Below are 24,939 nucleotides of genomic sequence, written 5' to 3' on the forward strand. Positions count from 1 at the left end.
GTGCTATGTAGAGGATGTTCAGGGTTTTCCATAATTGACCGTAGCCTACTCAGCGCCCTTCGCTCAGCTACCGATGTTAAACTCTCCAGTACTTTGCCCACGACAGAGCCCGCCTTCCTTATCAGCTTATTAAGACGTGAGGCGTCCTTCTTCTTAATGCTTCCTCCCCAACACGCCACCACAAAGAAGAGGGCGCTCTCAACAACTGACCTATAGAACATCTTCAGCATCTCACTGCAGACATTGAATGACGCCAACCTTCTAAGGAAGTACAGTCGACTCTGTGCCTTCCTGCACAAGGCATCTGTGTTGGCAGTCCAGTCTAGCTTCTCGTCCAACTGTACTCCCAGATACTTGTAGGTCTTAACCTGCTCCACACATTCTCCATTAATGATCACTGGCTCCATATGAGGCCTAGATCTCCTAAAGTCCACCACCATCTCCTTGGTCTTGGTGACATTGAGACGCAGGTAGTTTGAGTTGCACCATATCACAAAGTCCTGTATCAGTTTCCTATACTCCTCCTCCTCAGTAATACATATGTTTAGAAATCTCCACGCACACTTGCCTGAAAACTCTATCTGGACTTATTGGACTTCTTGTATGTACACCCAAGAAGAGGTCTTTATCTGCAATAATTGAGAGTTCTATATGGTCCTCTGTAAGTGCAGGTACTGATAATTCTCTACAAGTACATGAAGAACATTAAAGCTAGCAACTATGTCAGTTATTGGTCTGACTGTCCACCCCCCTCTAACCTCACCTTCAGGGACACGAGGAAGTCTGCAGATGCTGGAAATCTAAAGCAAAATGCTGGAGGAACTCAGCAGGTCAGGCAGCACCTATGGAAATGAATAAACAGCCGATGTTTTGGGCCGAGGCCCGTCATCAGGACAGGAAAGTTGTGGGGGGGGGGGAAGTTAACCTATGAATAGCTGGCACCAGAAAATGGAATTTTTTCCCCAAATGTTTGCAACTGGGCTCCGTGTTAGAAAGCATATGATTACACAGTGCAGAGTAGCAAAACTTTGTTTTCCTGATGAAGGGTCTCGGCCCGAAGCGTTGACCGTTTATTCATTTCCAACTTCTACTATTAGGTGAACCTGACCCGCATTTTGTCCCTCCAGCATTTTGTGTTTGTTGCTTACCGTCAGGGGACTCTTTACCACTGAGTTGTGTTATCTAGTAGTGGGAAGCCTTACCCATCTGTTCAACCAATCAATCCAATGAGCACCAATAATCGCAACTTATATTTGCGTAGCAGCATGACATCCCTCAGTGCTACACAAGAAAGCGACTTGTCAGGCAATAAATGGCAATATAATAAGGTACTGGGCAAAGAGGTTGGTTATAAAGGAATAAGGAGGTGTTGAGTTCAGGTAAAGAGTTCCAGCACTCAGGAGCTTTGTGATTGGCCGTGGCTACAATTGATAGAGGAATTAAAATCAAGTGTCATCAATGACGAGAATTTGTGGAGTGCAGATGTCTTGGGAGGTTTTAACACAGGATGAACTTACAGAGAGTGACAAGACCATGGAGGAGAATTAGAATCTTAACATTGCAGTTGACATGAGATGGGAATAGGGTTACTGGAAGTGGGCACTTGCTGGTTGGTGTGGACGTGAAATGTCAAAGGGGCCAATTTCCTTGCTGTTTGATTCTGTGACTCTTCATTGCTTGTAATGGAGCCTGTGAAGATCCACAACCATAAGCTGATGGATGGACAATACTTAAGGCGAGATAGAACCTGGGCAACAGATGTTGGAAGTCCTGATTTAAGGACGTTAGAACAGGAGGAGCTGGCAGTAAAAGGCTAAAGAGACCAAAGGCATAGATCAGAGTTTTCAGTGGCAAATGAGGTGAAACAGATCTCTGGTTAAATTCAGACAGTTGCCAGGGAGATAGGTGGAACTGTTACACTGAAGGGTGTAACAGGAAATATGTAAATAAGGTTAAGAGAGTACAGAGAAAATTGACAAGGATGTTACTGGGACTGGAGGACCTGAGTTATAAGGAAAGATTGTATAGGTTAGGACTTTATTCCTTGGGATGTAGAAGATTGCAGGAGATTTAATTGAGGTATACAAAATTATGAGGGGTATAGATAGGGTAACTACAAGCAGGCTTTTTCCACTGAAGTTGGGTGGGACTAAAAGGTCATGGGTTAAGGGTGAAAGGTGAAATCTTTAAGGGGAACATAAGGAGAAACTTCTTCACTTGGAGGGTCAAGAGAGTGTGGAATGAGCTGCCTGCATAAGTGGTGCGTGCGAGTGTGATTTCAGCTTTTAAGAGATAGGAGAGGATGGGAGGGGAATGGAGGGGTATGGTCTTGGTGCAGGGCGATGGGATTAAGCAGTTGAAATGGTCTGGCATGGACTAGATGGGCTGAAGGGCCTGTTTCTGAGTGCAATTCATTCTCCTACAGTTCACCTAAGTCAACCAGAGGAAGGTTAAAGGTCAGTGAAAGTTGCAACAAAGTTTTCTTGAAATTTTATATTCAGGGCATTTATTTATCTTAGGTAATAGTGTCAAAGCCTGCAATATGAAGTAGGGAACTTTAAGGTGAGTCAAACTCTTATTTTGAAAGCAGTTCCACACTGACGTTCCACTTTTATTCAAAATGCTACTTTGGGCCAATAGTTTCTTCTTTGAATTCAGGGTATGTTTTCAACTTTGACACTCCTATTTAATTCAAAGGACACCCAACCCCCTGTATTCGCCAGTCAGTGCATGTTTTATTTTCTTTGCATGCTTCTGTGCCCTGCATGTCAGCAAAGTAAACAGTTAACAGGCATGGGGAATCAGGTTAATTGTTGCACTTTATTTTAATGCAAATACCAGGATAGCTAGTGAACTTGGGGAATCTTCATTACAAGAGACTTGATGCACGTAAATAATGTCTAGACTACAGGCGTCAAGTAAAATTCTATTTACAGCCAGAAGTACGTTGGGTAGTAATACCGGTCTTTTGGCCAGTATCTATATGTTCTTAACTGTGGTTAAAAGTCAAGCTTTGACATCACTGCCTATTTGTTACTGAATGTTTTAGAGGCATGTAACTGGTTAGTCACACAACAGAATCATTTCTTGGTCCCGGGTAAAAAAATATTCTTTTGGTGCTAATTCATTTGATTAACAGGATCCCACAGTTCTTTAACACTGGTGAGATGATAATCGAGGCTCCTTGGCATTAACTTCTTAGTTAGTGAATGCTTTGGAAAATACACTCAACCAGCTTTATCAGGTACACCTGTACACCTGCTTGTTAATGCAAATATCTAACCAGCCAATCACGTGGCAGCAACTCAACACATAAAAGCCTGCAGGCATGGTCAAGACGTTCAGAACAAACATCAGAATGGGGAAGATTTGGGATCTGAGCGACTTTGACTGTGGGATGATTGTTGGTGCCAGGCGGGGTGGTTTGAGTATCTTGGAAATCGCTGACCTCCTGGGATTTGCACGCTCTAGAGTTCACCGAGAACGGAGTGAGAAAGAAAAACATTCAGTGGGTGGAAATAGCTTGTTAATGAGAGAACCAGAGAAGAACGGCCAGACCGCTTCAAGCTGACAGGAAGACACCAGGAGTTCAGATAACCGTGCATCACAACAGTGGGGTGCAGCAGTGCGTGGCTGAACACACAACACATCAAACCGTGAAGTGGACGGGCTGCAGCCACAGAAGACCACGAGCATAGGCTCAGTGGCCACTTCATAAGCTGCAGGAGGTACCCAATAAATTGGCCACTAAGTGTACATCTGCTTGCTGTGTGAGCATATTAAATTTGGAGAAACACTCAATGAATATTCTTTCACTGGTATTTAGAATAATTCCTCTCCTTCCTTTCTGTGCTGAGACGGGTATTTGGTGTAAATCCTTCATGTCAGACAGCCAGTATTAGTTATTGCCAGGATACAACATAATGCTCCCAGTTACTGCCAGAGCACCCTCTACAGCACCAGTGTGGTTCTTTCTGCACTTTGTACACCCATCATCTTTATGCCTCTTTGAGTGATACATCCTGTCTATTGCAAGCTGTTTTAGTGGCGTTGACTTGTGCACGCTGAGAATCCAAGGCTGCCCACATTCATTTCCCCAGTGGATGCTCTAGCTAACAGTCAAAAGAAACCATTGTTCCCCACGTTTCTGGGCTTAATTTGAACTCAGGTCTCAGAAAGGAAAATCTATTATCACCATCCATTTCTCTCATTTTTTAATTTTCTTTCAATGCAGTAATTCTACCAACGTTCTGAAAGGTAGGTCGTGAATTTAAAAACAGCCACGTGGGATTGGATGTCCACAATAGCTCATGTGTTCCTCAAATGACCTGAGGAAAAGTGAATTTCATTATTTTGATAGTTTCCAGTACTTATCAAGTAGTTAGTTGAGCTCACATAGATATTTCTACAATGAGAGACTGAGGGTGAAGGCTGGAGTGGAAGAAGGAGAGGAAAAAGAGTGATTAGTTTTCCATTCTCATTAGTTTTACTTCAGAAGCCCTTTCATTTCAGACCAAGAAAATTGTGAGTAAGATAATAGAAGATAACCTCAACCACTGCATTATAAGATCTTAAGACCATAAAATATAGCAGCAGAATTAGGCCATTTGGCCCATTCAAGTCTGCTGCACCATTTCATCAGGACTGATCCATTTTCCCTCTCAGTCCCAATCTCCTGCCTTCTCCCCGTATGCTTTCATGCCCTGACTAATCAAGAATTTATCAACCCTTGCCTTAAATATACCCAATGACTTGGCCTCCACAGCTGCCTGTGGCAACAAATTCCACAGATTCATCACTCCATGGCTAAAGAAATTCCTCCTCATCTCCATTCTCAGTTATGCTTGTGTCCTAGGTCAAAGCAGACCACACTTTATGTGGCTCACGGGCAGTGTCCATAATTATACTGGATAATTTTGCTATCGATATATAGTTGCCTCCCAAAAACAGTAGCAGTGATTTTGGAAATTACTATCTCTTGTGGCTTTTACCGGTTATCTTCCCTGCTGAAAAGTGTTTGCAAAGGGTGAACTTTTCACTGCAGTTAACGTTTCTACACAAACATGAAATCACCAAAGAGACATTATCAGCCAATAAATCAGAAAGTATTGCAAATAATCCATCTGTTGGATAATGAGTCTAAATGATTGTCAGTGGAACCAGTGTAAATCCCTCAACTGCACATGAAGTAGACTGCAGCTCCTTTGTAGCAGGCTTGATCAAACGGAGGGTAAATGGACATATAGTCTTGAAGAGAACTTTCTTCTACGCATTTTTAGTCACTAACGAGGCCAGCACTTGTAGCCCATCCCTAATTGTTCCTAACAAGTTGAGCAGTAGGGTCAGGGTAGATAAGCAAATGTAACACACACAACGTGCTGGTGGAGCCCAGCAGGTCAGGCAGCATCTGTGGAAAGGAATAAGCTGTCGACACTTCAGGCCGGGACTCTTTGTCAAAAGTGGTTCATTTGGTGGATGCCATACATTCTCCAGTGCCAATGTGCTGAAGGAAGTGAAATGTTTGCATTACAGGGTGGAGACCCAGCCAAAGTGGTTGATCTTTTGGGGTTGGTATCCTTGTGCATTGTTGGAGTTGTGTTTATCTCAATGAGTTGAGAGTATTGTGGCGGCACAGTAGTGGTTAGCAACAACACTTTACAGTTCCTGGTGACCCAGGTTCAATTCATGCAGCAGTCTGTAAGGAGTTTGTACATTCTCCCTGTGGCTGTAAGGACTTCCTCTGGGTGCGATGATTCCTTGGGCCAAGTGCCTGATTCTCAGTTTTAAATTCCACACAGTTCCACAGGCTGCAAGATGTTGTGGATTAAAGTCATTTTAACCATTTTCCAGTGCAGTTATGCTTTGTTACCTCTACAACTAAATCTGCACTGTTTACCAGCCAAACCAGTCTGCTGTGGCATGTCCATTGGCCACAGGCCAGATCCTAGTTGACAAAGAAACCTCATTCTTGGATTCCTTGTTAACGTGTTTGCTGTGCTAGCAGACAAACAACAGGAAGAAATCCAGCAGCCGTAACTTTATTTTACAGGTGCGTCCTCGTTGAACTTTATTTACTTTGCAGTTCTATAGTGTCTCTGGGTACACAGTACTGAATCTAAAGCAAAGAGATTTGTGTCACAGGAGATTATACCTAGAGAACTGTCACTCTCTCAGCATGAATAAATGTGCTGTTCTTCACATAAGCTAAAGACAAACTGTCAAATGAAAACCCTGAAGCAATTAAGTTGTGGGAGGTGCAATTAAATCTTTCTTATTTTCATTTTCACCTGCGTTTTCCCCCTTTTATGACACCCTCTACTGCTGTCTTCTACCTCTCCAATCGGTAGGTCTTTGAACTGTGGGAGGAAACCGGAGCACCCAGAGGAAACCCACACGGTCACGGGGAGAACGTCCAAACTCCTTACAGGCAGCAGCGGGAATTGAACCCAGGTTGCTGGCGTTGTGCTAGCCACTGCGTTACTGTGCCTTCCCTACACTTACCCAATCTCCCAACACGTATCTGCAAATGAGTGGGAGGAAGTCTTGTTTTTATTCATGTGCTGGAGCTTAATTTTCATGCCATTATAAGTGTATAAATGTTAAGCAATTTGTGGAGTGAAATTGCTCCCTGCAACCCGTGCGACACAAAATTCTGTTGCCGTTTGTGTGGTTCCACCATTAGCTTCATGTTAATGGCAGCTGACCATCAGTGTGTCTGTGAGTAACAAGAAATAGCTGCATTTGTCCATTAATTCTCCATTAAGCTCACCCAGACTTTTAGGGCTGATGCATGACTAGATGCATTTAATTAGAATGACATTTCTGCAATGTTGCTTGGCCTCTTGCCTTAACTGGGAACAATTGAATCATGGGATCTCAATCTAGAAGGCAGCAAATGAATAGAATTTATTGAGTAAGAAAAAAAGATTTTCCTAATATTCTTCTGTCATTTAATCCAATTTTTAATTTTTTGGTAGATGTTTAGTACTTAATTTCTGCTACTTCCTCACCATTCTTTTGTTTCTTTCTCAGCCTTTCAATTTCCTTCATGACGGAAATGCACAGTGCTCCTGGAAGCTACCAGGATCCCAAAATGCCACATTGTCCTCACATTTCCAACAAGTCACAATGCTTTAGCTTTTCATTTGTATGAGGGAGAACACTCTAAAAAGTGGGGTATGCTGCGTAACTCCAGCATATTTTGCCCTTGTGTACATTCAGATTTATAGTACTGTACAAACATATATAGCTAGGGTACCTAAGGCTTGGGCGCAGTAGTGATTTTATGTATTGCACTGTAAAAAAAAACAAATTTCATGACACATGTGAGTGATGATAAACCTGTTTCTGACACCTGTCCCCACACCCCTCCCACGATGCTCCACCCTCACCATTCCAGCATTCTTTGATCCTGCCAGGTTTACAAGCTCACTCTCCATGTTGACAAATATAGAACTGTGCCGAAGTCTTAGGCACCCTAGTTGTTTATGTGTGCCTAAGACCTTTGCACAGTACTGTAGTAATTTTATATATTGCACTGTACTGCTGCTGAAAAAAAAAGATGACATATGTGAGTGATGATAAACCCGATCTGATCTGTGAGCTGAGAGTGGGAAGGGGGCAGGGAGAAGGGAATCATGGTTGGAAAGAGGGGAGGGAGCGGGAAGCACCAGAGAGACATTCTGTAATGATCAATAAACCAGTTGTTTGGAATGAAATGACCTTGCCTGGTGTCTCAGGGCTGGTTGTGTCTGCACCCGAGTCACCCCTCCCTGGCCCTGACACTCCTTCTCTGCCACCTCCTTCCGCGGTGCTCCACCATCACCATTCCCAACGTCCTTAGCTCCCACCAGATTTACAAATTTGTTCTCTGCCCCGCATTGACAAATACAGTACTGTGCAAAATTCTTAGGCACCCTAGCAATATATAAGCGCCTAAGACTTTTGCACAATACTTCTACATAGACCTTATGCTATTGGAGCAGAATTAGGCCATTTGGCCCATCAAGTCTGCTCTGTAAAGACACATGTAATCATAAGTACATGAAACCAAGTTTGACTTTTAAGCCAAGTTTGCTTGCTCCTGCCTTTGCCATCTTCCTGCTTCATACTCATATTTTCCTCATTGCTCCTGCCAACCTTTGGAATTACCGATGGAATTTATCGAAATTCAGCCCTGATCTCTATCAGCGTTTTTTTTCCCCGTGAGCATCGGTGTCAAGATCAGCACGAGGCTGGGTTCATTCCCTTTGCTGTGTCAGTCTAGTTAGGCTAGTATGTGCGTAACTTTTGGCCCTTTTTTAGAGAGAGGGCAACGTGCATGTAGCTGATAGCCATCAGTGAGTCATGCGGCATTGAAACAGGCCCTTTGCCCTTTGAGTAGGCACAAACAGTCGTCTGCCGTAACCCTACATTTTATCCCACCCACGTTCCTATTAGCTCCCTTCAGATCACGTACACACTTAGGGCGATTCACAGTGGCTAATTCACCCACCAGCCCACATGCCTTTGGGTTGCTGAGGGAAACTGAGTTAACTGAAAGTTACAGGGAGAACATGCAAATTCCACTAAAGCATCTCTGGCGGTCAGGAACAAACTGCCTTGCTCCAGATGGAGAGTAGCTGCCTGCCTACTAGCTGTGACAGTCTGCCCCTCGTAATCATCGTGGCCCTCCCAGAATGGCATACTCGTGAGGGTAGAGTAAGTTTGGTGTGATGCCTCTGAGGCCCGATCAAGGGTTGATCGGCGTAAAAGGCCATTCGGGGAAGTTGCTGGACATCCTGTACATTGAGCAAGGAGTTAAATGCTGCCAGGTGCTGTGAAAGAAACTGGAGGGCTGGGAAATGGGTTGTGGGGTAGAGATACGTCCCTACCAAAGGAGATGTAAGACACTCCTTCCCTCTGTTAGCCTGCGGGTCACCCTTGGGCAAGGCGTAGCACCTGCTTAGCCCCCCTCCCCCGATCAGGGTCAAGTGAAGCTGGGGGAGCAGGTGGTGGATGGTCGTAAGAGCAGCCGGTGCCTATCACAAGTCCTGGGTTTGTGACCACTGAGGCCAGGCAGACAATCTCTGAAGAGTATCGATAATGGCTGGGGCCACCTGTCGTGTAAAGACACGGCCCAGAAGAAGGCAATGGCAAACCACTTCTGGAGAGAAAAAAAATTGCCAAGAACAATCATGGTCGTGGAAAGACCATGATCGCCCACATCAGGCATTCCCAGACTGGAGTCCATGGACCCTTTGGTTAATGGTAAGGGTCCATGGCATAGAAAAGGTTGGGAACCTCTGGCCCACATCATATGGCACAGCACGTGATGATGATGCTGGCAGCAGGAAATGTATCTGCTGAAGTTAGAAGAGGGGGAAAAGAAAAGTGGAGAGCAACTTTATGCCCAGGGATAAGGAATGCAGGAAAAGCAAGAAGAACTAGCCTGAGTTAAAGTGATGAGTTGTCTATTCACAGAAATGATGTGGAATAGCTCTGGGCCAGTGCACTGTCACAATTGAACCGAGTTAACTCAGACACCAGCCAAATGCGAAGAGATTCCCAGAACTGTGGCCCTCAAAGTAGCATTTTCACCTGCAGTGCCACAGAGCTTTTGAAATCTAAAATTAACTTTCTGTAATGCAGTAACTATTTCCATAAAAGGAACTTTGCACTAGTGGGATTCTTTGATGCTTTTGCGGAAATGCTTATTCAATTTAAATCTCAGGTGTTTGTTTCCCTTAGTTAAAGGGGCACATGTGAGAGTCATATGCCAAAGAGTAGGAAATATCTGTCATCTAAGGGGAAGAACCTTCTGCCTGTGCACCACTCCAATGTAAAACACTGAATAAAAGACTGAATTCCTGATATGTTTCAATCGTACACATTAGCTTTACTCGAAGCTGAAGACAAAATGCTGAGTGTCATAATGGATCTCAGTACTCAGCACTTCCTCCTGTTATCACAACAACACAAGTCATGACGGGGAACAACTCTCTTTTTTGCTTTGGCCTTGCCCCACTCACACATTTCACGGCATTGTGGCCTCTTCCTTTAACTCACCTTCAAATGCAAATCGATTTGAATACAAAGGTAATATTTAAATACCCAAAACAAAGCCTGCTGAATACGTACCTATATCAACTATTGGGATGTTAGGGTGGAAGTCTGTCCCTTACAGGCTCAAGAGATTGTGATCAACTAGAAAATTAGCTTAAAATATAATCGGCTGCTACATTGAAAATTTGGTTTTGGATCTCCACTTTCCCACATGCAAACAGAGCCCAAGAGTTCCCTTCAGATATGCAGAAGTGACTTGGGCCCATCGGTTTAAAGTTTATGCAGTTGCGTCAGGAAGATTTTCAGGAAACTTGCTGGGAGGGGATACTTTGCAACCAGAAGCTGGCCTGTTCTCTATTGCGATAAGATATCTGCCTGATTTCTGAGACATATTCCTATGGCCTCACTTAAAGTTCTAAGTAATTTTTTTATATATCAGATTATATACCCGTTACCTCGTACAACCCTGAGTTTCATTTTCCCACGTACATACTTAACAAAACTATAGAACAGTAACTGTAATCAGGATCAATGAACAACAAACTGTGCAAATATAAATAAATAATAATAAATAACAAGTATGAAATATCAAGATAAAGTGTCCTTACAGTAAGACCATTGATTGTGGTCTTAATATCATATATATACTTAAATAAATATGCTTAATATCTTAGAATAGCAGAGATTTCTTTCGTACTGTTGTTGGGCAGGAGTTAGTCTTGGAGAGATATCAGCTTTGCCCTGTGTCCCAGCTACACTCCAACATGTTTAGATGCTCAGGGTGATAATGTTGCTAAATATCATCATCATCATCATCATCATCATCGTTATCATTATCTGCCATGTCGTATGACATAGATGATATTGGTCGATGACCATGATTGTTCTTGGCAAATTTTCCTACAGAGGTGGTTTGCCATTGCCACCTGGGGCAGACCCCAGCTAGTATCAATACACATCGGAGATTGTCTGCCTGGCATCAGTGGTTGCATAACAAGGGCTTGTGATTTGCTCCATTTGACCATCTACCACCTGCTCATATGGCTTCACATGACCCTGATCAGGGGGGTAAGCAGGTGCTACCCCTTGCCTAGGGTGACCTGCAGGCTAGCGGAAGGAAGAAGTGCCTTATACCTCCTTAGGTAGAAACAGATATCCATCCCATCATCAAGCTAAATATTAAAGCCCTTAATACTATAGCCCTTATCAAGCTAAATATTATAGCCCTTAATCATCAAGCTAAATAATAAAGCATAGCTTAAGTGAAGGCCCTTCATCCCAGAATGTCTGTGCTGACCATGACGCCAAATTAAATGAGTCTCATTTGACTGCAGATGGCCCACACCTATCTCTTCTCTGCCCATTCATGTGTCTGTCCAACTACCACTTAAACATTGCTATTGTATCCGCTTCTGTCATCTCCCATGATAGTGTCGTGCGTGCATCTCCCTTGCCTCACAGTTCTATTAAACTTCCTCAGATTCATTCCCTCTTGGCATTCCCACCTCAAGATAAAGGTTCTTTATATCCTGTATATCAGTCGGCCAATTTGATATATTTCCATTAAGTCACTCCTCAGTGGTGACCACATAAAGATACATGAAATTATCCAGAGAAAGCAATTTGTATTCTCCATCCCAGGAAACGTCCTCTTCTGTACACTCTCTAATGCAGGGACTCCTAACCTTTTTTTATACCATGGACCCCTACCATTAACCAAGGGGGTCAATGGACCCCAGATTGGGAACCCCCACTCCAAAGCCTCTATGTACATCAGATCCGCACTATCTACTGACACAGGAGACTATCTGGACTATACCTGTTCCTACTCTATCACTTGTAAAAGTGCCATCCCCTTCTTTCAGTTCTTCTGTCTCTACCTTGTCTTTATCCTTGCAAGCAGAACAAGTGCCACACCTGCCCATACACCACCTCCCCCACCACCATTCAGAGCTGCAAACAGTCCTTCCAGGTGAGGCGACACTGTATCTGGTGCTCTCAGTATGGCCCCCTGTAATCAGTGAGACCCGACAGAAATTTGGAGACTGCTTTGTTGAGCACCTTAATTCCGCCCACCATAAGAAGTGGGATCTCCTGGTAGTCACCATTTCAACTCTACTTCCCATTCCAGCACATCAGTTCATGGCCTCCTCTACTGCCACAATGAGGCTATACTCAGGTTGGAGGAGCAACACCGTATATTCCGTCTGGGTAGCCTCCAACCTGATGGCATGAACATCGATTTCTCAAACTTCCAGTAATTGCACCCCTCCTCTCTTTCACCACTCCCCATTCTTGTTTCCCCCTCACCTTATCTCCTCGCCTGCCCAACACCTCCCTCTGGTGCCCCTTCCCCTTCCCTTTCTTCCATGGTCTTCTCAAGTCAAGTCAAGTCAACTTTTATTGTCATTTCGACCATAACTGCTGGTACAGTGTATAGTAAAAATGAGACAACGTTTTTCAGGACCATGGTTTACATGACACAGTACAAAAAACTAGACGGAACTACGTAATAAAAAAAAAACACAGAGAAAGCTACACTAGACTGCAGACCTACACTGGACTGCATAAAGTGCACAAAAACAGTACCGGCATGACAATAAATAATAAACAGGACAGTAGTCAATCCAGGTGACAGTAGACAGCAAGGTGTCAGTCCAGGCTCTGGGTATTGAGGAGTCTGATAGCTTGGGGGAAGAAACTGTTACATCTGTTACATAGTCTGGTCGTGAGAGCCTGATTCTTCGGTGCCTTTTTCCAGACGGCAGGAGGGAGAAGAGATTGTATGAGGGGTGCATGGGGTCCTTCATAATGCTGTTTCCTTTGCGGATGCAGTGTGTAGTGTAAATGTCCGTGATGGCGGGAAGAGAGACCCCGATGATCTTCTCAGCTGACCTCACTATCCGCTGCAGGGTCTTGCGATCCGAGATGGTACAATTTCCGAACCAGGCAGTGATGCAGTTCTGTCCTCTCCTATCAGATTCCCCCTTCTCCGGCCCTTTATCTCTTTCACCAATCAACTTCCCAATTTTTAACTTCACCCCTCCTTCTCTCCTAGGTTCACCCATCACCTACCACCTTGTACTTCTTCCTCCCCACCCCTCGCCACTTTGTTTTGAATTTACCCCTTCCTTTCAAGTCCTGATGAAGGGATTTCAAACTGAAGCATTGACTCTTTACTTTTTTCCATAGATGCTGTCTGGCCTGCTGAGTTTCATCAGCATTTTGTGTATGTTCCTCTAGAATTTACTTGGTCCATGTATTAATGCACTTCTAGAAAGAAGATAAAGTATTTTACACAGAAGTGCAAAGCTCAGCTCATTGTTTTATTGCTGTGCATAAGAAATTGTCACAGAGATCGTGCTGTAAGATATATATTACACTTAATAATTGTTCAGCAGCAGTGAGGATGATTCACATTGCTATGGCAGCAGAAAAAAATAGAGTGTACTAATTATAAATGTTTCCCTGGTCAGCATTTAGTCCTTTTTCAAAGTTTAGAATTCAATAGGCATGACGAAATAGATGTTGCTGGTTCTGGAGGTCCTGAATTATATAGACATATTGGATAGGTTAGGACTTTATTCCTTGAAACGTATAAGACTGAGAGGCGATTTGATTGAGGTATACAAAATTATGAGGGGGATACCTAGGGTAAGTGCAAGCAGGCATTTTCCACTGAAGCTGGGTTAGATCACAACTAAAGGTCATGGGTTAAGGGTGGAACATAAAAAGTTTAAGGGGAACATGAGGCTGAAACTTCTTCACCCAGAGGGTCATGAGAGCGTGGAATTTTTCTATGACTCTATGGGTCTGTATGCAGAATGTGATTTTCCATGGTGGGGTGCCTAGAACCAAAGGATCACAATCTTATACATCAGGAGATAGTTGAGAAGAATTTCTTTTCCAGAGGGTAGTGAAGATTTAGAACTCCAAGAGGCCTGTAGAGGCTCAGTCACTGAGTATGCTCAAAAAACATTATTACCATTCAGCTATCGGTCTCCTGAACCGGCGTGGATAATGTCACTCTGACTCCGCAACCTACGGACTCACTTCCAAGGACTCAACTACTCATGTTCTCAGTATTTGCTCATTTACCCATCTATCTGTCAATTTATTTATCTTTTGTGTTTTTTTCTGTATTTGTACAATAATGTCTTACTTTTTGCATTGGTTGTTTGTCATTCTTTTTCTGTAGTATTTCATTGATTCCTTTGTTCTACTGTGAATGCCTGCAAGAAAATGAATGGTGACATATACGTACTTTAATAATAAATTTACTCTGAACTTTGATAAAAGGGACAAATATGTTTTTAAATTCAGGAAATCAAGGCATAATGGATTGGTACGGAAAAGTAACTTGGAGCTAAAGAAACAGCCATGTTGTTTCTATATGTAATACAGATCTCATGGTCTACTGCTACTTTTAATTCTGAAGTTTTACGCTTGCCTGATCTGCTGAATGTTATTAGAAATTTGTAGGTTTCCAGCATCTGCAATAGTTTACATTTGTGTGCAGTCTATATCCTTAACGCTTGCTAAGAGATGACACTACTACAGGCCGGCTACAGAACTGCAACATGTGGTTTAGAAACAGTTAAGCAGCTCTCTGCACACTCTTGGTGACTATTTAAGAGGAAGCATGTAATGGCTAGGTTATAGGAACATAGCAGTGTGTTATTAGCCTTTCAGCTGCTTGAAGCAGGTTCCTTTTTCCTCAGCATAAGAAAAACCATTACAGCTATGATATAAATAGTTCATCTGGCTGTTACAGACTTTCAACAGGACAGAATGTAATCGGTGTGTTATAAAACTGACTATTATGCTTCCGCCTTTGCCTTCTGTGTAGTTCTGGATTTCTGGAAACTTTACCTTCACATAATCAACATCAGGCCTTTAATGAACATTTCTTCCACTGTTCTGACTAAAGGGAGTCCAAATCTCTCAGACTTCAGCAGCTGACATCCTTCTGCCAATTGGATGCCAGCCAGCCTATTTCCCTTTAAATGGATATTTTCTTTGCGCCTTTAGAGGCAGCCAATTTATCACAAGTGTAATATAACCTTAAGCAATATGAATTATTGTAGTGTTGGAATGATTCTTTTTTTTTCTTACCCCATATTTGTTAAAGCTGGTAAAAAAATTTCTTTCTGAAGCGCAGACACTTTGGCTTTGGGCGGGTTTCTTTTTAAAAGTTGATATTTGGAACATTGTGGGGAGTAGACAGTAGCTGCAGTGTTTCAGCAGTGCAGAGTGCAGCCAAGGCAAAGACTTGGCGTGACTGGACCCCTTTCCAAATGGCGCAAGCAGGCCAACTTCAAACATGTGAATAATAATCTATCTGTGACTGCCTCTGTTAGTCGCTGGAAGAGTCTGTTCCCTCCTAAATATTTCTCTGCCTGTTTATGCTAGGTCTTGTGGCTTTTGCGTGTGTTCAATTATGAGCTGGGCATCTGTGTTTGCAGTTTTTTTTTCAAAAACTGAACATTAACTGAAAAATTTCCTGAATAAAAACTAAAAAAAAAGCAATGCACTATTGGTGCAGTGCTATGAAAATTGCCAAATGGAAGGTTGTTACTGTTAAACATATTGGCTAAATTTTGGCAAAAGGAGTCAGAAAACTTTATCTTCTTTTTCTAACCGCCACATGTATACAGCTTTTTGTTGCTGTGCAAATATTACCTCATCCCTATTTTAGATGAAGCTGCTCCTCCTCAGTGCTGGAAGTACAGACATGTGTCAGAAGCAAGTTGCCTTCTATTTTAGGTTTGAGGAACCAGAACTTTTTCCTTTACTCTTGGGGAGGTATTATCTTCACTGGAAAGCGAGTTTTCAGCCACAAATTCCTGATACTCTGTCAGGAAGTCAAGTGCAAAAAAAAAGGCAGTTTGTAATAATGGTGAACCAAAGAGTGACTCTTGGATAAAGCTGTGCACCGCGCCTTATGGTGAGTCATGATGCCAATACAGTGGGCACTTGACTGAAGTTGGCATATCTTGCCAACTGGAGACCTGCAGCTTTCCAACCATGGTTCCTCCCTTTCAACTAGACCTTGGGTGGAAGGAATTAATGGAAACAAGGCACTTTTCACCAGAGTGATCTCTCTATTTCACTCCACCTGCGAGAGCAGCAAGAATGCCAGATACCCTTCAGCCATTAGGCTCCTGAACCAATGTCATTCACATCAACACTGAACTGATTCCACAATTATAGACTCACTTTCAAGGCCTCTAAAACTCATTTTCTCAATATTATTGATTTATCTATCTACGTATCTATATATCGATCTATTTTTTGGTGTAAAATTTACATTATATTTACACAGCTTGGTTTCTTTTGCACATTATTTGCCAGTCTTTGTGTGTAGTTTTTCACTGATCCTGTTTTATTGCTTTGTTCTACTCTGAAGGCCCACAGGGAAATGAATCTCAAGGTTGTATACGGTGACATATATATGCACTTTGATAATAAATTTACTTTGAAATTTGGACTTTGAGAGGGAACTATTTCTTACGCATACGTGTTAAATGTCCCTCCGCGTGTGTTCCATTGTTCTTCCCCACCTCCACTCTGAAGAGCTTGTAGAGAACTTCTGTGAATCGTTGAGTCGACTGGGCCTGCAGGAACTGCTCTTTGTAGGGGTCCATCTTCATTAGAATGCTTTATCCTGTTTGTGGTATTTTCTTTAGTTCTCTGCTGAAGAGTCTGTGATTATTGCCTAATGAAGCCAATCATGGCCTGGAGATTCTCACCACTGTCCGTAAGGAGTTTGTACATTCTCCCCGTGATCTCTCCCGGTGCTCCAGTTTCCTCCCACACTCCAAATATGTACCAGTTGGTAGGTTAATTGGTCTGTGAATTGTCCCATGATTAGGCTGGGGTTAAATCAGGGACTGCTGGATTTGAAGAGCCAGAAGGGCCTATTCTGCACTGTACCTCAATAAATAAAAATAAACTAAATATCATGGCTGCACTTTTGACTTTGTGTTTAGTCCAAGACAATTACATTGTAGACTTCAGTGTGCAGTTACTATGATTGCTGTTGTTTTTAGCTGTTTTGAAGATCATTGTCATCATTGTTAAGTGCCGTGTTGCATGACATGGGCTTATCATGGTCTTCCCATGACCTTGATTGTCCTTGGCAAATTTTTCGACAGAAGAGGTTGGCCACTGCCTTCTTCTGGGCAGAGCCTTCACAAGGCGGGTGACCCCAGCCATTATCATTATTCTTCAGAGATTGTCTGCCTGGTGTCAATGGTCGCATAACCAGGACTTGTGATCTGCACCAGCTGCTGATATGACCATCCACCACCTGCCCCCATGGCTTCACGTGACCCTGATCAGGGCGGTTACACCTTGCCCAAGGGTGACCTGCAGGTTAGCGGAGGGAAGGACTGACCTACACCTCCTTTGGTAGAGACATATCTCCACCCTGTTGGCTAAATTTTGAAGATCATTAAATATGAATGCTATTGTTACTTAACCTGTGGAATCACAGTCTAAGAAAAGTAGTAAATATCTGAACTCAACTATGAGTTTTTTTTACTTTATGATAAAAGAGTGATACATGAAGAGTTAATTGAAAGATCAAACTAATTCCATTGTTTTTCCGAAGGCAAAGTAACTCCTGTCAAAGAAGTGATTGATTCATGTCAATTGTGCACATTTGTATTCAGTTTAGAACAGACCCAAGCGCCAGCCCACTGCCTGCTTAAAGCAAGCTGGGAAATTGTACGTCTGGCTTCCCTGATCTTGTTGCTAGATGATAGGAAGTTTAATACAGTTTACATTTCTCAGATAAGATTCAAGCTAAAGAGAAAGGTGCATGCTGGGACGTTAGAAGACAAATAAAAACAAAGGACTCTATTCAGAAAGCTGCCAGACATTCAGCATATGAGCATAAAAAATATTTTCAGTTATGTTGTATCTTGTCACATTAGGAATTTTCAAAACATGCCACACAATTAATTATTTACTTTATAAAGTACAGAGACTGTTGGAGAGAAAATTGCTGTCACCAACTAACAGTGTGACTAAGAGTTGGTCTACTTTATTTATGGATTTAGACAACGTACTTCTAAACTCCCATTATTGGAGCTTTACCGTCCCCCTTCAAGAAACATTTATTCTTAAATTGCTAAGTGATGTTTCAAACCACTGTTGGCAGAGCTAGTTCAAATTAAACTATGTTGTGATCATCAATATATTAAGGTTTGCAAGTTAGGATTAGTTGTAAGTACTTAATTTCATCTCATGCCCAGACAGATTCTTCTGCACATTAATTCTCAATTAACACGTTCCTCAGGTTGTTACCTCGCTTAATCTCATAACTTTAAGGATGGGCAGGAAAGTACAACGACTTTTAAGTTGATCGTTTAAAGGCTGTCAGTGAAACATTTTATGGCAGACGCTGGGCACATTTACAGTGCAAGAACTTTCAAAGAGATTTTTTGTCGCTTTTCATCTTTCAGCCGCATAAAGATAAGACGTGGCTTTTGCCAGCTCTGATCCTGGTGTAACTGCTTCACAACTGCCAAATATGTTCAAAAGTAGACATGGCTGTGCTCTGCATCCCCAGAATGTGCTGTAGTGTGGCAAAATGCAGCTCCTTCTTGATCCAGTTTGGCTCTGAACAATTCAGCATGATTGCAGCTGTAGTTGTTCAGAAGATATTGCTTTAAGAGTTATACCTGCGTTGTGCTACTCCAAATGAGCCCAGAAAAGCTGTGCTCTAAATGACCAAGGCCAACAGATAAGTGGCTTACTGAATCTGTGAGGTTTGTTAATCAAAGACTTGGAAATTCAGAGCAAGAAAATGGACGTTTCTTTTGGCTGAAAGGATTTCCTGGTCAAAGTAAACCTGTCGGGAAATTCAGTCAGGTACTCCCAGATATGAATCACATTTGTGTCGGTGACATCTTTCCTGCAGTAGATAGACACCTAAAGCTCTCCGTCTCAGACAGTGCTTGCTTGGTGCATCATGGGGGAAGGGGGTGTGAAATTCAAACTCAGGGTTCGATGCTCATATCAGAATCAGGTTTAATATCATTGGCATATGTCATGAAATTTATTGTTAAGTGGCAGCAGTACATCGCAATACATAACAATAAAAACTGTAAATTATCTACACTATATATATAGTCGGGTTTTGGAAAGCACTGTTTTCTTGGCTGAACTGTGACTTAAAGAGGCCTTTTGAGTTCACTTCAGCCTGGTGCTAGGAACCTGATTTGGATGGGTCCCTATTCATTCATGCACTTTCCCATTCTCCTTGTTGCTCCCGTTGTTCACTTCGCTTCTGTTCATCAATCACCCACAAGCTTATACCTCTAAGGCATTCACTTTCCCCTCATTCTCCACACCACTCCCCCCCCCCCAATTTTCAATCATCCAATGGAATCTCCTCTTTCCAGCCTCTGATCGTCCAACTCCCAACAACCAAGCCTCTAATAAAGATCATCACGCCTCCCACCTCACTGTAGACACTTTTCTTCAAATCCAAACATCTAGGCTTCTTTCTCTTGCTCAAACTTCCTTGCATTCAGCTGTGGTCTTGTCTTACCTTTGTTATAGGGTTCATTCAGCAGTTCTCGAGACCTCTATAAGGCAATAAAGGCTTGGATTTTTCAGTCCTGCCTTACAGGCCTGAAGAGAGATATCTGGCCACTGACAATTTCCCAGCATGCACATTCAGAAGCTACCCCACTGCTCCCAACATGACCTCTGCTCATTTGGATAGCACAATATCACTATTTTGAAATTGCCTTTAATAAATATTTTAATTTGTGAGAGTGAAGACTTCCCAAATGTCACTGTAATCCAGCTGTCTCTTTCTGTAGCAGAAATAACCCACCTGTTCTGAGCGCTTGTGATTCTAGATTCCCACTGCATGATTGACTTCAAAATGGAATTGGAAGCATGCCAGTTAAAGTCATAGAAAATTACAGCACAGAAACCGGCCCTTCAGCCCATCTTGTCAATGCTGAATCATTAAGCTGCCTAGTCCCATCAACCTGCACCGAGTTCGTAGCCCTCCATACCCCCTACCATCCGTGTACCTATCCAAATGTCTCTTAAACATTGAAATAGAGCTCGCATGCTCCATTTGCACTGTCAGCTCGTTCCACACTCTCACCACCCTCTGAGTGAAGAAATTTCCCCTCATGTTCTCCTTAAACCTTTCAACTTTCACCCTTAACCCATGACCTCCAGTTATAGTCCCATCCAAGCTCAGTGGAAAAAGCCTGCTTGTTAAAACTAATTGGTATAACATAAAATTACCATACTCTTAATAGTAAGTTTTCACAAGGCAAAATCCTTGAAGAAACTTAGCAGTGGAAATCCACATCAATGCATTTTCATTGTTCAACAACTAAAATCTAAACATCAACAATAAATTGCTAGCTGTGGATGGTATTCTATTGCTTGTAGTCCTGTGTTAAAGAAAAAAGTAATGTCCTAGTCTGATTCAAATGGACGGACAGTGGTTGATGTTATAGTGTTAACTTACTCTTGGGCCTAACAGTGAAGGTTTTATGAGAAGCTCTCAAAACTGGTGAATCTATCCATAGTTTTGGGAAATGGGACACTGTACTGTTCTCGGGTGCTGTGGCTTCTGCAGAAGTTTTATGGGAAAACGGGACAAAAATATTTAGAGTAGAATGACTCGCGAAATTAGTTTACTAAAATCTTTAACAATAGATTGTAGCAACCGCTGCTCTTTAGAAGCAGACGCTTTCTGTGTGCAGATAGATATCGCAGAATGCTTTTGTTAGGAATAGACTAGAATAAAAATCAGCTTTGCCAACCCGCTTCCAGAGTCCACGTGTTGTGCATTTTAACATCTGTACAGATGTTGATCATTTGAGTCATTAATGGTTCAAAATTAGAAGTATAAAAGATGTTCATTACAATGCATTTAAGAAATTGAATACAATTTTCATTTCATTTAGAAATAAAGCCGATAAGGCAATATAGTATTTAAATTGGAATAAATGGCTTTATTTAGAGAAAGAGCAGGGAATACGGTCTTCCGGCACTTTGAGCCTCACCACCTCTGACCAATTAACCTACCCGGTATATATTTGGATTGTGGGAGGAAACAGAAGGACCCAGAGAAAATCCACGCATCCCAGGGGAGAACATACAGAGACTTCTTACAGAAGAAGTTGGGATTGAGCGTGAACTCCAACGCCCCGAGCTGTAATAACATCGCGCTAACCGCTACGCTACCATGACGCTCTTGCTGGAGAATCTCAGTTACCCTGACTGAATTTTACAGGTTCAGTTGATCATTCTTTAAGGCAGTCAGTGATAAAACTATAGTTTTGGCGGAATAATCAGTGCATTCCCAAAGTGCTCATGGTCAACTGCGAGTTGGTTCAAACAGTGTTGGGAAGCTAATTGTTTTACACGGATGGCCTCTGTCCACCTTTGTTGTATAGTTTCTTTGGTTCCCTGGTGAACCAGCAGAGGGAGTTGTTTGTTAATGTTACACCAGGCCCGTTTTGCACCCTACCACCCAGTGCTGTCAAAAAGGCCATTTTGAATGACAGGAATATCACGTCAGATTCAGATTCAGAACCAGGTTTAATACTGGCATATGTCACGAAGTTTGTTGTTATGCAGCAGCAGAACGTAATAGTAAAAACTGTGAAGTACAGTATGAGGTATATCTATATTGTAAAAGTTAAATTAAATAAGTAGTGCAAAATGAGGAAAAAAATGTAGTGAGTTAGTGTTCATGGTTCAGTGGCCATTCAGAAATCAGATGGCGGAGGGGAAGAAGCTGTTCCTGAATCGCTGAGTGTGTGCCTGCAGGCTCCTGTACTTCCTCCCTGATGGTAGCAATGAGAAGAGGGCATGTTCTGGGTGATCAGGGTCCTAAATGATGGATGCCACCCTTTTTGAGGCATCGCTCCTTGAAGATGTCCCGGATGCTGGGGAGGCTGGTGCCCGTGATGGAGCTGACTGAGTTCACAACTTTCTGCAGCTTATTTCAGCGGAACCCTCGCAGCCCCATACCAGGCGGTGATGCAGCCAGTTAGAATGCTGTCCGCAGTACATCTGTAGATCATTGAGAAGCCAGTTCAGATGCATGTTGTTCAACTGAAGGCAACAAAACCTCTTTAATGTTTGCATCTTTAATTACTAGTACACCACCAAGTGATGGTGCACTTTTTGACCCTTACCAACCCCATTCTTTTGCCTCTTGTGAAGAAAAGTTCCTCCTTTTACAAAGATTTATTTATTAACTAGTAAAGGAAGATTAACTGGTTGAGGCAAAGGAGAGTTGGACAACCATGAGGGAAAAACGGAAGAAGTGGAATCAGTTTTAATTGATTACTTTTGCTTCTGTTGCAGGGCACAGGCAAAAGCTTGAAGACCAGACGAAAGCCAACACCATTTTCTCAGACCGTTTGAGTGAGTTGGAGCGATACCGGCAGACGGCAATGAGGGTCGGTCCGTCAGCTCCGAGCCCAAGACCGTTGAATGTGCCTAGCCACTTCAGCGCACCAACCCAAACACAGATCCAGGGTGAGTGGAATATGAAAACCAGGAAACAACTCCAGAAAATCCACAAAGCTGTAAAATATATATACGATTCCTGTTCTGTATTTCACAAAATCAGTCATAGTGGAGAGAGCACAGGGGAGATTCACCCATTTGTTGCCTGAAGGATGTAATGTTAAGGCTTTAGAAAGCACTGGTGAGGCTTCACTTGGAGTGTTGTTAGTAGTTTTGAGCCCCTTATCTTGGAAAAGATGTGCTGACATTGGAGAGGGTTCATGGAAATTATTCCAGGATTGAAAGGCTTATCATAAGAAGAGCGTTTGATGGCTCAGGGCCTATACTCACTGGAATTCAAAACAATGAGGGGAGATCTCTTTTGAAACCTATCAAACATTGAAAGGCCTCGATTTGGATAGGATGGTTCCTATGGTAGGAGAATCTAAGACCACAGTGCCAGATAGAGGGACGTCCATTTAGAGCGGAGATGAGGAAGAAGTTCTTTAGCCAGAGAGTGATGAATCTGTGAATTTTCATTGCCACAGGCAACTGCAGAGGCCTAGTCTTTGACTATACTTAGGGCAGAGGTTGGTAGATTCTTGATTAGTCAGGGCATGAAGGGATATGGGGAGGAGGCAAGAGACTGGGGCTGAGAGGGAAAATGGATCAGCCATGATGAAATGTCGGATCAGACTACATGGGCTGAATGGTGTAATTCTGCTCCAATATCTTATGGAGTTGAAGGGTTTCAGTTATGGGGAGTTACGGACTTGTTCTTTCCTGGAGTGAAGAAGATTAAGACCTGATAGGGTATACAAAATAATGGAAGAGAGATCGTCACAAACGATTTTCCTGGTATCAGATACAACAGGAGAAAGGTTTATGGCAAGAGGAAGAAAATTTAAAGGGGATCAGAAGGGACTATTTTTAAAAATTGAGTGGTTAAGATCAGGAACTGGCTGCTAGAGGGAATTGTGGACTTAGATGCAGTAGAGTCAAGTTCAAGTTGAATTGTCATTCAACCAGACATGAGTACCCATGAATACAGCAAACGAAATGCATTCCTCAGGGGCCAAGGTGCAAAATACAGTACCAGCAGTCATACACAGCACAAAGCACATATAAGACAGCAGTAAGTCCCACAAAACTATAGTAAAGCCCAAGTCCCTGAGTGTCAGGTCCTGTAGATAATAGATCGACAGACATTGTCAAGCCTGCAGTAGGCCGGAAAGCTTGTCCTCCACCTTGTAAACACTGGAGGACAGCACTCTTGGGAGGGGCTAGAACATGGTCACACCACTTCCGGCTTCTCTTCCGCTGGGAGGCCGCGACAAGAAGCCCAGTCCACGCTGCACCCGAGGCTACGCAGCTCCCTCTGCCATCAGACCGGACTTGCCGCATCCTACGTGACCGAGGCCCACCAGGGCCTCGCGATCACAAGAAAAACATCGCAACACAAACACCCGCTGTGAAGGCCGCATGCCGCCTTCGAGCACCGACCCCGACGTCACTCCGTAGCAACCAAGTCCTGCACCTTTGCTATCGAGGAACTTGCTTATGGGATATACCTGCAGCACCTGAAGTTCTTAATATCCAGCAGTGTCTTGTGATCATAAGAAAAAGATGTTCAAAAAAGAAAGTAGGAATGTGGATAGGCACTTAAATAGGCCAGGTATAGAAGGATATAGACCTAACATGGGCCAATGGGATTAGTGCAGACAGGCAAAGAGATTGGCATGGATGTAGAGAGCAAAGGCCCTGATTTTTATTCTGTACCTCTTCATGTTTTCAGGTCATTAGTTCACGTCTCTTGCTCAACCATTGGATAATGTGATCTTAATGACAATTTTTTCTCCATAAACAAAGACACGGTGTACAAAAGCATGGAGTTGTGTTGAATTTTTATTGAACTATGATTAGGTTGCAGCTGAAGCACTGGGCCCCGTCCTGGGCCCCTGCGAAGGCACTGGAGAGGCTGCAGGAAAGATGTGCAAAAAATGGTTGCAGGGTTGAGGGGTTGCTGCAGCTGATCGGTCTGGCAAAGTTGGGGTGTAAAGCAGGCTAGGAGGAGCTTTGCTGGAGGTGAGGCATTCAGAAATGTAAATTAAACCACGAGTGGTTGTTCCCATTAGTCAATAGTTTAAGGGTCAAGGGTCACAAATTTAAAGTAGAGGCATTGTAGGCCAAAGGGCCTATGCCTGTGTTGTAATAGTTTATGATACAGGGAACAGTTACACTGTGAGTAATGATGGGATGGGTAGTGGAAACACAATTACTTGGGACTTTCAAAAGGAAGTGCATTGGCTATCTATCTATCTATTTATTGCGATACAGCACAGAATAGGCCTTTTTTTGCACATCCAGCTACACCGCTCAACAAATTCC

General features: G+C 42.9%; 1 protein-coding gene across 1 annotated transcript in view; it reads left to right on the forward strand.

Annotated features, from left to right (window-relative positions):
- The window catches only part of runx3 (RUNX family transcription factor 3), an 84,001-nt gene that overhangs the window by 37,765 nt on the left and 21,297 nt on the right, over positions 1 to 24,939 (forward strand). The window contains 1 exon segment of the mRNA XM_073034498.1: positions 22,408 to 22,581. Within this exon segment, the coding sequence (XP_072890599.1) occupies positions 22,408 to 22,581 (174 nt within the window).

Source organism: Hemitrygon akajei, chromosome 32 (assembly GCF_048418815.1).
Source record: "Hemitrygon akajei chromosome 32, sHemAka1.3, whole genome shotgun sequence".
Classification (NCBI taxonomy): Eukaryota; Metazoa; Chordata; class Chondrichthyes; order Myliobatiformes; family Dasyatidae; genus Hemitrygon; species Hemitrygon akajei.